Source organism: Ailuropoda melanoleuca, chromosome 4 (genome assembly GCF_002007445.2).
Source record: "Ailuropoda melanoleuca isolate Jingjing chromosome 4, ASM200744v2, whole genome shotgun sequence".
Lineage (NCBI taxonomy): Eukaryota > Metazoa > Chordata > Mammalia > Carnivora > Ursidae > Ailuropoda > Ailuropoda melanoleuca.
In genome coordinates this window covers 58,978,897-58,991,580 of record NC_048221.1, presented here as the reverse complement: position 1 = coordinate 58,991,580, position 12,684 = coordinate 58,978,897, and the positions used below count along the sequence as shown (strand labels likewise).

Sequence of the window (12,684 nt, the reverse complement as noted above, 5' to 3'; positions counted from 1 at the left end):
CCCTTAGAGATTCTATATTCTCATTAACATTTTCGTTAATACTTTTTTCAAGTCTACACATCATCTTGACCATTGTTACTCTGAATTCCATTTCTGATAATTTGGTTATATCCATATCCATTAGTTCTGTGGCAGAGGCCACAGACTCATTGTCTTTTCTTTGCTGGGGGGGATTTCTCCTTCTCGTCATTCTGATGAGGAGAGGTTGCGGCGTTGTCCAGAGCCCAAATTATTGACCAGGACCCAGGCAGTGTGCACTTGTTTTATAGGGACCTTAGGGATGTGGGGTTCTTGATTTTTCAGCCTCCCTTCTGGGGCAGGGGCCTGCCACGCCGATTCTTAGGCAACCCTGTTTGGGTAGAGTCTCCCTGTCCCCTGGGAGGGGGGATGGGATGGGCCCAGTGTGAACCGGTATTTCCGGGCTTTTGTTCTCTGGCGGCTTTCCCTGGCGGTTTGCTGTGCCTTTTCTGAGAGAGCAGCAGTATCCGAATCCCAGCCTCTGTCACAGAACAGAGGAATTGCAGTCTGCTCTCCACTGAGCTCCTCTGGCCACTCTAACTCTGCTTCTGTTGGTGCTGCTAAACCCTACATCGTCCCGGGTTGTGCGCCCCACACCAGGCGTCCCAGCCCTCACTTCCAAGGCCAGCACAGCACTGTCCTTTGTGTTTCTAATACCGCCAGCTGCCCCTGCGCCTTCCGGAGCTCCGTTTCAGTATGGTTCATGTGCACTCCGGAGCCTTGGTTCTCAGTCTGGTCGCGCGCGTTCCCCAGCTCACGGTCTCAGTCTCAGCCTGCTCTCTCGTGGGTTCCGGTCCTCAAGTCAGCCCGCTCCCCAGTGCAGGTGGCTACCGCTTCCCGGTGCCCAAGCGTGGAGGCTCCCTCCCCTTTCGTTTATCTTCCAATATCTCTGCGCGGTTTCACGACTCCCCGCTTCGTACCTCAATACTCAGCACTGGAGATGTTCATTTGTAGAGATCCAGATGTATCTTCCTGCGTCTCAGGCTGATTCCGTGGGTGTTCAGGATGGTGTGGTACATATCCAGCTCGACTCAGGGGACTCGCTGTAAAAGGGGACCCCCTACTCCGCCATCTTAATTCCCGGGAATCTGTTTATTTATAAATTAAAGTATAGTTGACATATATTATGTTAGTTTCAAATGTACAACATAGCGATTTGACGTTTATATGCATTATGAAATGCACACCATATTAAATTAGTTACAATCTGTCACTATATAATGCTATTACAATATTATTTTCTGTATTCTCTATGCTATGGTTTACATCCCTGACTTATTTTGTAACTGGAAGTCTGTACCTTTTGACCACCCTCACCCCTTTTGCTCACCCCTGCCCACCTCCCTCCCACAGTGGCACCATACCAGTTCTTTCTTTTATGAGTCGGTTTCTGTTTTGTTTTGTTTGTTCATTTGTTTTGTTTTTAGATTTCACGTAAAAGTGAAGTCATGCAGTGATTGTCTTTCTCTGACTTATTTCACTTAACATAATACCCTCAGTGTTCCTCTATGTTGTCACAAGTGCCAAAATTTCATTCTCTTTTATGTCTCGGTAATAGTCCACTGTGTATTTGTACCATATCTTTATCCATTCATCTGTCAGTGGATACCTAGGTTTCCTCTATATCTTGGCTGTTGTAAATAATGTTGCAGTGAACAATGGTGTTCATATGTCTTTTGGAATTAGTGTTTTCATTTTCTTTGGATGAATACCCAGAAGTGAAATTGAAGGATCATATGGTAGTTCTATTTTTAATTTTTTGAGGAACCTCCATGTGTTTTCCAGAGTGGCTGCACCTATTTATATTCCTACCAACAGTGCATAAGATTTCCCTTTCTCCACATCCCTGCCAACACTTGTTTTTTCTTGTGTTTTTGATGCAAGCCATTCTGACTGTTGTAAGGTGATATCTCATTGTGGCTTTGATTTGCATTTCCCTGATGATTAGTGAAGTTGAACATTTTTTCATGTACCTATTGGCCATCAGTATATCTTCCTTGGAAAAATATCTTTTCAGGACCACGTCCCATTTTTTTTTTTTTTTAAAGATTTTATTTATTTATTTGACAGAGATAGAGACAGCCAGCGAGAGAGGGAACACAAGCAGGGGGAGTGGGAGAGGAAGAAGCAGGCTCATAGCAGAAGAGCCTGATGTGGGGTTCGATCCCATAACGCCGGGATCACGCCCTGAGCCGAAGGCAGACGCTTAACCGCTGTGCCACCCAGGCGCCCCCACGTCCCATTTTTTAATTGGATTGTTTATTTTGTTGTTGAGCTGTATGAGTTCTTTATGTATTTTGAATATTAATCAGCATCCAAGTGTATTTTGGATATATCATTTGCAAATATTTTCTCCTATTCAGTGGGCTCCTTTTTTGTTTTATTGATGGTTTCCTTCACTGTGCAAAAACTTTTTAGTTTGATGTAGATCGAATTGTGGTTTTTTCCCTCCAACTATTAATTTTTGTTTTTGTTGCCCTTGCCTGAAGAGACAGACCAAAAAATATATTGCTAAGACTGATACCCAGGAGTTTATTACCATTGTTTTATTTTAGGAGCTTTATGGTTTCAGGTCTTACATTTAGCTCTTTAATTCATTCTGAGTTTATTTTTGTATATAGTATGAGAAAGTTGTCCAGTTTCTTTGTTATGTAGCTGTTCAATTTTCTCAGCACCGTTTATTAAAGAGTCTGTCTTTTCCCCATACGCTTTCCTCCTTTGTAGTAGATTACTTTACCATATAAGCCTTAGTTTATTTCTGGGCTCTCTGTTCTGTTCCATTGATCTCCAGGTCAGTTTTTGTGCCAGCACTATACTGTTTTGGTAACGTTGCTTTGTAGTAAAGTTGGAAATCTGGGAGTATGATACCTCCAGGTTTGTTCTTTCTCAAGGTTGCTTTGGCTATTTGGGGTCTTTCATGGTCCAAACAAATTTTAGTATTATTTGTTCTAATTATGTGAAAAATGCTGTTGGCATTTTTTGGTAAGGATTGCATTGAATCCATAGATGACTTCAGGTAGTATGGAAATCTTAACAGTATTATTTGTTCTAATCCATGAGCATGGTATATCTTTCCATTTATTTGTGACATCTTCAATTTCTTTCATTAATGCCTTACAGTTTTCAGAATACAGGTCTTTCACCTCCTTGGCTAAATTAATTTCTAGGTATTTGTATTGGGTTTAGTGCAATTGTAAATGAGATTGTTTTATTAGTTTCTTTTTCTTCTACTTTGGTATTAGTATAGAAACACAACTGATTTCTGTATATTAATTTTGTATCCTGTAACTTTACTGAATTCACATATTAGTTCTAATAGTTTTTGGTGAATTCTTTAGGGTTGACTATATATAATATATTGTCATTTGCAAATAGTGACAGTTTTACTTCTTCCTTCCCAACTTGGATGCCTTTTCTTTTTCCTCTCTAATTGCTATGGCTAGGTCTTCAAATGGTATGTTGAATAAAAGTGGTGAAAGTGGGCGTTCTAGTCTTGTTTCTAATCTTAAAAGCTTTCAGCATTTCACCATTGAGTATGACGTTAGCTGTCGCTTTCTCATATATGGCCTTTATTATGTTGAAGTATGTTCCCTCTATACTCATTTTGTTAATAGTTTTAATCATGAATGGATGTTGCCTATTGACAAATGTTTTTTTCTGCATCTGTTAAGATGGTCATATGATTTTTATCCTTTATTTTGTTAATGCGGCATATCACATTGATTTGCAAATATTGAGCCATTCTTGCATCCCTGGAGTATATCAGAGTAATTCTGGCTTCACAGAATGAATTTGTCCTTCCTCTTAAATAATTTTGTAATAGTTGGGAGAAAGATAGGTATGAACTCTTCTTTGAATGTTTGGTAGAATTCACCTCTGAAGCCATCTGTTTGTTGGCATTTTTTGATTACTGATTTAATTTCATTTCTAGTAATTGGTCTGTTCAGATTTTCTATTTCTTCCTGGTTCAGTCTGGGAAGATTGTGTTTCTAGGAATTTATCCATTTCTTCTAGGTCATACAAGTTTTTAGCATATAATTTTTAATAATAGTCTCTTAAGAGTCTTTGTATTTTTGTAGTGTCAGTTGTAACTTCTCTTTAAGTTCAGATTTTATTTTTTTTGAGTCCTCCCTTTTTTTCTTGGTGCATCTGGCTGTAGGTTTTTGTTTATCTTTTTAAATAAACTGCTCATAATTTTGTTCATTTTTTCTATTCTATTTTCTACCAGTTTTAAAGTCTTATTTCAGTTATTTCTGTTCTGATATTTATTTTTTCTTTCCTTCTGTGACCTTGGGCTTTGTTTGTTCTTTTTCTAGTTTCTTTAGGTATGAAGTTAGATTCTTTATTTGAGATTTTTCTTGTTTCTTGAGGTCGGCCTGTGATGCTGTAAATCTCCCTCTTAAAACTTCTTTTGCTGTGTCCCAAAGATTTTGGAGTGATGTGTTTCCATATGTTTTTGTTTCACGTATTTTTTTATTTCCTCTCTTTCTTTGTTGATTCACTGGTTATTTAGTAATATGTTGTTTAACCTCTGTGTGTTTGTGTTTTTTCCTTTTTTCTTGTAATTGATCTCCAGTTTCATACCACTGTGTTTGGAAAAGTATGTTTCCATGTGCACTTGGAAAGAATGTGTATTCTGCTCTTTTTGGATAGAGTGCTCTGTGTATATCTGCTAAGTCCATCTGGCCTAATGTGTTGTTCAGAATCACTGTTTTCTTATTGACGTTCTGTCTGGATGATCTGTCCACTGATGTAAGTGGGGTGACAAAGTCCCCAGTTGATACTGTATTTCCATCAATTTCCCTTATTGTCTTTAGGTAATCCTATGTTGGGCCATAGGTATTTCCAGTTGTTATTTCCTCAGTTGGATTGATCCCTTTATCACTATGTAGTGCCCTTCTTTGTCTCTTGTTACAGTCTTTGTTTTAAAGTCTGTTTTGTCTGATGTAAGAATTACTACCCCAGCTTTTTTTTTTTTTTTTAATTTCCATTCATATGGAATATCTTTTTACATCTCTTCATTTTGTCTGTACGTGTCTTTAGGTCTGAACTTAGTCTCTTGACTGGGTTTTGTTTTTAAATCCATTTACTCACCTTATGTCTTCTTATTGGAGCATTGAGTCCATTTACAGGTATGTATTTATTGCAATTTTGTTGTTTTCATAGTTCTTCTCTCTACCTTTCTTCTTCGCTTGTTCTCTTTCTTTGTAGTTGGGTAACTTTCCTTAGTGTTCTGTTTGGCTTCCTTTCTCTTTGTTTTTTGTATATCTATTATAGGTTTTTGGTTTGTGGTTATCATGAGGTTCAAAACACCCTATGTATATAGCATTCTATTTTAAATTGATAGTCACTTAGATTTGAACACATTCTAAAAGCAATACATTTTACTCCCTCCCATCTACATTTTATGTATTTGATGTCACATTTACATCTTTTAATTTTGTGTATCCTTTAACTAAATATTGTAACTATAGTTGATTTTACTACTCTTTTTTTCCCTTCATACTAGCTTTATAACTGATATACTACATTTACTATATGTTTACTTTTTCCAGTGAAATGTTTTAATAATTTTTTTTACTTCTGGTTATGACACTTTTTTTCCACTTAAGGAAATTCTTTTAACATTTCTTGTGGGGTTTGTTTAGTGGTGATGAACTCCTTTAACTTTTGTTCGTTTTGGAAACCCTATCTCTTCTTCATTTCTGAGTAATAATAACCTTAGTAATAACCTTGTGGGATAGGGTATTCTTGTTTACAATCAAGGTGTTATTTTTTTTTTTTTAAGCACTTTGGATATATCATGCCACTCCCTTCCAGCCTGTGAAAAATCAGCTGATAGTCTTAAAAGTGTTCCCTTATTTATTTATTTATTTTTTTGAGAGAGAATATGCGTGCATGTGTGTTGGGGGAGGAGCAGAGGGACAGGAAGAGAGAATCTCAAGTAGACTCCCTGCTGAGCTCTGAGCCCAACACAGAGCTTGATCCCACGACCCTGAGTTCATGACCTGGGCTGAAATCAGGATTTGGACACCCAACCAACTGACCCACCCAGGTGCCCCTAAGTGTTCCCTTTCATGTAACTAGTTGCTTTTTTCTTGCTGCTTTTAAGATTATCTTTTTAACTTTAATTTTTGATATTTTAATTATTATGATTCTTGCTATCGACCTCTTTGTGTTCATCTTGTTCGGGGCTCTCTGTGCTTCCTGGACCTGGATGTCTGTTTCCTTGCCCAGGTTAGGGTTGTTTTTAGCTTTTCTTCAAATCATTTTTCTACCCATTTCTTAGTCTCTTCTACTTATGTATCCCTGTAATGCAATCATTAGTATGCTTGATGTTGTTCTAGAGGTCCCTTAACCTATTTTCATATTTTTTGCAGTTTAACTTGGATGATTTCCACTACCTCGTCTTCCAGATTGCTGATCTCTGTTCTTCTGCACCCTCTAATTTGCTGTTGATTATCTTTAGTATATTTTTTAGTTCAGTTATTATATTCTTCATCTCTTATTGGTTCTTTCTTTATTTTCTGCCTCTGTTGAAGTTCTCACTGAGTTCATCTATTTTTCTCCCCAAAGTAGAATAACTTTATGACCATTACTTTGAATTCTTTATCAGGTCAGGTCTGTTGTTTATCTCTGTTTCATTTAGTTCTTTTTCTGGTATTTTTTTCTCGTTCTTTTGTTCATAACATATTCCTCTGTCTTCTCGTTTTGTCTGACAGTCTGTTTTTGTGTATTAGGTAAAACAGCTTCATCTGCTGGCATTGAAAGTATGGGCCTTCAGTAGAAGGCAATATGTGGGGCCCAGAAGTACAGTTCCCTGGTCACCAAAACCAGGTACTCCAAGGCTGTCCATGCATGTGCCCTCCACTTGTGACTGGGGTACAATTCCTGCTGATATGGTTGAGTTTGGGACTGTGCCTGGGCCAGCACCTGGGTACAGTGTCTATCCATGACTGCTGTAGGTGCATTGGTGGTTGGGGCTGGCCAGCATGCTGTCTGGGAGGCCCATCTATGGCTACTGCTTGTGTAGGTGACTGTGATGCAGGAGGGTGGGGCTGGCTCCCCCTCCCTGAGATGAGTTTCTTTGAATGGTTGCCCATCCTGACTAAGGATGCCCACTGGGTGTGTCAGGGTGGTTGCCGCTGAGATTGCCTGCCAGGTATAGTGGGTCAGGAGGGGTGCCTGCTGGGTTGAGTGGGATGGGTGAGATGGATCTGCAGGGGAATGCCAGAGTGAGGTGAGCAGTGCTAGCAAGATAAATGGAGAGTGTTAAAACTGGTACCCACTGGCACTGGAACAGCTTGGCTGAAGGAGGGCCCCCAAAATGGCACCCCCCATTGCTTTTTCTCCCAGAGAAATTTCCTGCAGATCCCTGCTCCTTTGGCACACATGCTGAAATTAGTAGATACCCCTTATATATGGTGCAGGCACTTTTCACAAGGCTGCCTCTCTGGTGGGTCTTGAAGTGAGTGAGATCATATGCAGTGTGGAGTCTTGGTTTCTTACTAGCTTGCAGCTCTCCAGGAGTTAAGCCATGCTGATTTTTCAATGCTCCTGGATTTACGCCCTGCTGATTTTCTAAGCCAGATGTTATAGGGACTTGTCTTCCTAGTGCAGATTCCCAGGGCAAGGGTAGGAGTATGCTTGGTATGGTGCTTGAACCCCAACACTCCTTAGGACCTCCCTATCTGTGCTATCCCTCCTGCCTGTGGGTTGCTGTGCCAGAGTTTGTTTCCTGACCAGATTGTATTTCTGCCTCTCCCATCCTTCTTGATGTCCCTGTTTCTTTGTATCTTTACCTGTGGAAGAACTGTTCTGCTAGCCTTCAGGTTATTCTCGGAGGAGGTTGTTCTCCATTAGTTGCAGCCTTGTGTGTTCATGGGAAGAGGTGAGCTCAGGATCTTCCTACTCCATTTTCCCTACTCCATCCTGATTAGGTATAGGCCAAAATTCTTTCTCACTTTCTGTGGGAAGTGACCCAATCTCAGTTCAGTTTTTAAAGCTTTTATGATGTTGCTTCAGGGTTGTCCTGTGCATGTGCCACTTAGGTTTAGTCTGATACTCAGGCAGTGACATAAATCTTAGTTCAGTTCTCAAGACCTTTATTATGGTGCTCTGTGTCTTTCCCGTGCTTACAGAATTGGGAGGTTGGTGTGAGACTTGGATAGTATTTTTAAACTGAGCTCTGATCTCTCCCTATTTGCTCTGCTGCTTTTGTCTGTGCTGTGCTTAGGCAGCTTAGGGTTTAGCCAGATTTCTGCCAGTTTATGTACACCAGAATGAAAAGATGCTCTTTCGGAGTCTCTTCTCTGAGATACTCCCCACGTTCCTTGGCTCACAGTGGCCCTTTTCCTGGCTTCCCTGAGTGGAAAGGTGAAGTTTTAGCAGTCTGTACTGCAGCTGCACTTCAGTAGCCAGGGGCCTGTGTTGGGGCAGTACTACCAGAGAAAAGGAAGAACAAAAACCCCGGAAACTTCATCCTCTTGAGGGTTACTTCTCCACGTTTTCACTCCTCTTTACAATTCCCTGCTTCTGTTTACTTTTTATAGTCCTTAGGGTAGTCACTTTTTGTGTTTTGTTTAAGATTTCTAGTTGTAATCAGTAACAGAACTAGAATATAGTGGGCTTATCTTGCCATTCTGGAAATGGAACTCCTACCCTTTTTAGTATCTTTTGGATTTGGAAAAATTTGGAGAATGAGAATATTAACCTAATGTTTGAAATAACTGTATTTGTGACAGTGTTCTAAGTTATTTAAAGAATCATTTAATGTAATAATAAAATTACATAAAGCTAATGTTTTCACATGATTGGATATTTAAACAGGGCAGAAAAAGAAATGCTTGGATTCTCAAGAGGTTTCCATCCTAGATTTATTCTTGATTTTTTTTCTCTTTAGATTTGTCTGTCTGTTATTCTTACTAAGTGTAAAGAAAACAGCCTTATTTTAGTGGTTGGAAGATTACTTGGAAGCCAGAAATTAATTCAGTTTCTTGATTTCCTATAGAGACTTGCTTGTTTTAATACAGTATGAATAAATTGAGAATAAAATGTGAAATAAAGTATACATATTTGCACTTTAAATCAAAATGTGTTATCTCATTTAAACGTAATTAGAGGGTTAAATGATTTGAATTATTTATAAAACTGATTCAGGAGAGTCAAATAGTTTGAGACTTAGAGAAATTTTATTATGTTTTTAAATTTTTTGAGATGTAAACAATTTTAGCTACTTAATAAGAACAAGAAATTCGTTCTATCTATGGATATTTCTTTTTGAAGGTAACTTAAATCTTAAATTTTAATTTATAAAGCTGTGAATAACTAGTGTCTTGAAGAAGATCAGAAATCCTTCATTGTTTTATCATGTGAAAGAAATTATTTCCGTGCATTCCAGTGGATTTTTTTTTTTTAAAGATTTTATTTATTTATTTGGCAGAGATACAGACAGCCAGCGAGAGAGGGAACATAAGCAGGGGGAGTGGGAGAGGAAGAAGCAGGCTCATAGCGGAGGAGCCTGATATGGGGCTCGATCCCAGAATCCTGGGATCACGCCCTGGGCCGAAGGCAGACGCTTAAGGAATGAGCCACCCAGGCGCCCCTCCAGTGGATTTTTTTTGAGCAGAAGCAGAAAATAGTTTTTAAATAGGAACTTAGCAAATGCTTTTAATGCTAGGTTTGATGACACAGTTTTTATAAGTTATTTGCAGTATTAGTCTTAATACTTAAATGTACTCATTAAAGTCCTGATTCAAGGAATTCTAATTTTTAATTGATTTGAGTTCAATAGCATTAGTGACCTGGAGTCCTTACCTGATTTTTAGATCTGATTTTTTTCCCTTCTAGCAACACAGTGCAGAAGTTGAGCACTTAACTGAAGTTCTTAAGGAAAGAAATAAAGAAAGCAAGAGGCTAAGGTCCTCTTTCGATGCATTGAAAGAATTGAATGATAACTTAAAAAAGCAGGTAAGACCTATTTTAATAAATACTAGATTATAAGATTTTTCAAACTTATATCATCTATGTTTAACAAATTATATATCAAAGTCTTAGAATACGTTACAGCTAAAGAAAATTTTGATTAATTTTATTTGCTAACTTTATTTCCTGTAATACTTCCAAATATATATCTGGTATTCCTAAGCTTTTGTAGCATCCAGCTGAGATGATTTGCAGTTTGGAATTTTTAAAATGTAAGAGCAATTACTAGATTTAAAACAAGCGAGAAAAAAAAGACATGATAATCTGGGGATTTTTAGGCATTGATTTTAGCTAATACTTCTTTTAACTGCTATTTTATACCACTGCTTATTTAACATTCATTTATTTTCTGGACATCTATTACATGCTAGGCACTGTAGTAGCATGAATTCAGAGTGCTGTCATACAGAGCGTTATCATATTGTACTGTGATTACGTAAGTGATGTAATCTAGGTTACTGCTTAATAATACGGAAGTTGCAAAGCAAATATTTTTATGAGTTGTATCTTTTTTTTTTTTTAACTTTTGCCAGTTTTTGACTGAAAGATGAGAAAGAATACGTTCACGAGAGACAGGAGAATGATTATGTTTGTATATGTGTAAGGAGGAGAAGTAGATGAGCAGAAATTGGAGTAAACCCAGTCACTTCAAAAATGAAAGCTTTGGGCTGGAAGACTTAGCTGGAAGACTTAATGGATTCTAAAATGCAACAAAGCTCAGACTCTCAGAGATACCTGGAATTCCTTAGGTAGCTATGTTTTCAGTTTCTGGTTTTGATGTCCTGTAGTCACTGTAGTCACTGCTTGTTACAATCTTTCTCATTGACAGTGACAGCTAGGTACAACATTTCTCATTTGATCTAAGCTCTTTGGCTTCCCTGAATTCATTTATGGCTTCCCACAGTGGGAATATGGATGGCCTTCACTTACTGTTGTCTGGAAGCTTGCTTTATCCCTGGAGAGATTACTTTTTCCCATCACACTCTCAATCTAGTGTGCTCTCTCTCTTTTAAGATTTTATTTATTTGAGAGACAGAGATTGAGTGAGAGAGGAGAGAGCACAAGTCAGGGGAGGGGCAGAGGGAGAGGGAGAAGCAGATGGAGAGGGAGGAGCAGACTCCCCACTAAACAGGGAGCCTGATATGGAACTCTATCCCAGGAGCTTGGGATCATGACCTGAGCTGAATGCAACTTCTTAACTAACTGAGCCACCCAAGTGCCTCTCTCTCTCTTTAAATGAAGTACAGTTTTGGTTGACACACAACATTATAGTAGTTTCAGGTGTACAGCATGATGATTTGACAACATTGTATGGTACACAGTGCTCAGCACAAGTGTAGGTTCTGTCTGTCACCATACAACTCTAGTGCTCCTTTTTGAGAAGGGTTTCTTTAACTGCTAGCTAAAGGACATTGTTGCCTGAACCTATCTCTTAAGGGTATATATTCTTAATAATTTGTATGTTTGTATGGGTGTGTGGTGAGTGGAGTAGATATGTGAATTATTAAGTGATTGACTTATTAATAATTGGATTTTTGATCTAGTGTGAACAAACTGAAAGAGCTTAGGAGAAACCCTCTGGTACCAGCTGGCAGAATGCTTTTTTTTGGTTACTCTGTTTACTGTAGATGAGGAATCAGCGATTTTTTTCTTTAAGGATGAAGTAGTGAATATTTTGGGCTCTGTGAGCCATACAGTCTGTCATGACTCAACTCTGACATAATATGAAAGTAGCTATAGGCAATAAGTAAGTGAATGAGCGTGGCTGTGTTCTAATAAGATGTTATTTATAATAATAAGCAATGTTCAGATTTGGTCCAAGGGCTGTAGTTTGCCAGCTTTTGGCATAATGAATGATGTATATATACACTTGACCCTTGAACATCATGGGTTTGAACTGTGTTCCAGTTATATGAAGATTTTTTTTTGATAAATTCAGTACAATATGGTAAATGTATTTTCTCTTCCTTATGATTTTTTTTCCATGTCAAAGTCTACTGTCTTACATTTATTATTATTTTTTTTCTCATTTCATTCAGGAAAATTATTCTTTAGTAATCCTGGATATGACAAAGTTCAGGCTGTGAATTCCATTCTCCCATTGCTTCTCAAGAGTATGCTCTGCTGATCTGGGTCGCTTTGTTCCCCTCCTCCTCCCCTCCTTGACATTCACCCCTCTTCATTTTTTTCTTTTTTTGATGTTCATTTTTCTTTTTCTTTTTTTCTCTCTTTTTTAAAAATTTAAATTCAGTTAATTCAGATGTTACTAGTTTCAGAGGTAGAGTTCAGTGATCATTAGTCTTATAATAATTGTTGACTATATAATACCCAATGCTCATTATATCATGCGCCTTCCTTAATGTCTCTTACCCAGTTACCTCATCGCCCCACCACCCTCCCCTCCAGCAACTCTCAGTTTCCCATGATTAAGAGCCTCTTATCGTTTGTCTCCCTCTCGGATTTTTTGTTTTATTTTTCCCTCCTGCTATGATCCTCTGTTTTGTTTCTTAAATTCCACATATGAGTGAGATCATATGATAATTGTCTTTCTCTGATTAACTTATTCGCTCAGCATAATACCCTCTAGTTCCATTCAGTAGATATAAATGATAAGATTTCATCCTTTCTGATGGCTGAATAATATTCCATTGTATATATATACCACCCCTTCTTTATCCGTTC

At 38.2% G+C, this 12,684-nt stretch overlaps 1 protein-coding gene across 1 annotated transcript in view; it reads left to right on the top strand.

Annotated features, from left to right (window-relative positions):
- Positions 1 to 12,684, top strand: part of CCDC138 (coiled-coil domain containing 138) — a 160,299-nt gene that overhangs the window by 22,239 nt on the left and 125,376 nt on the right. The window contains exon 7 of the mRNA XM_034657263.1: positions 9,868 to 9,987. Coding sequence (XP_034513154.1) covers positions 9,868 to 9,987 — 120 coding nt within the window. The remainder of the gene's footprint in view (positions 1 to 9,867; positions 9,988 to 12,684) is intronic.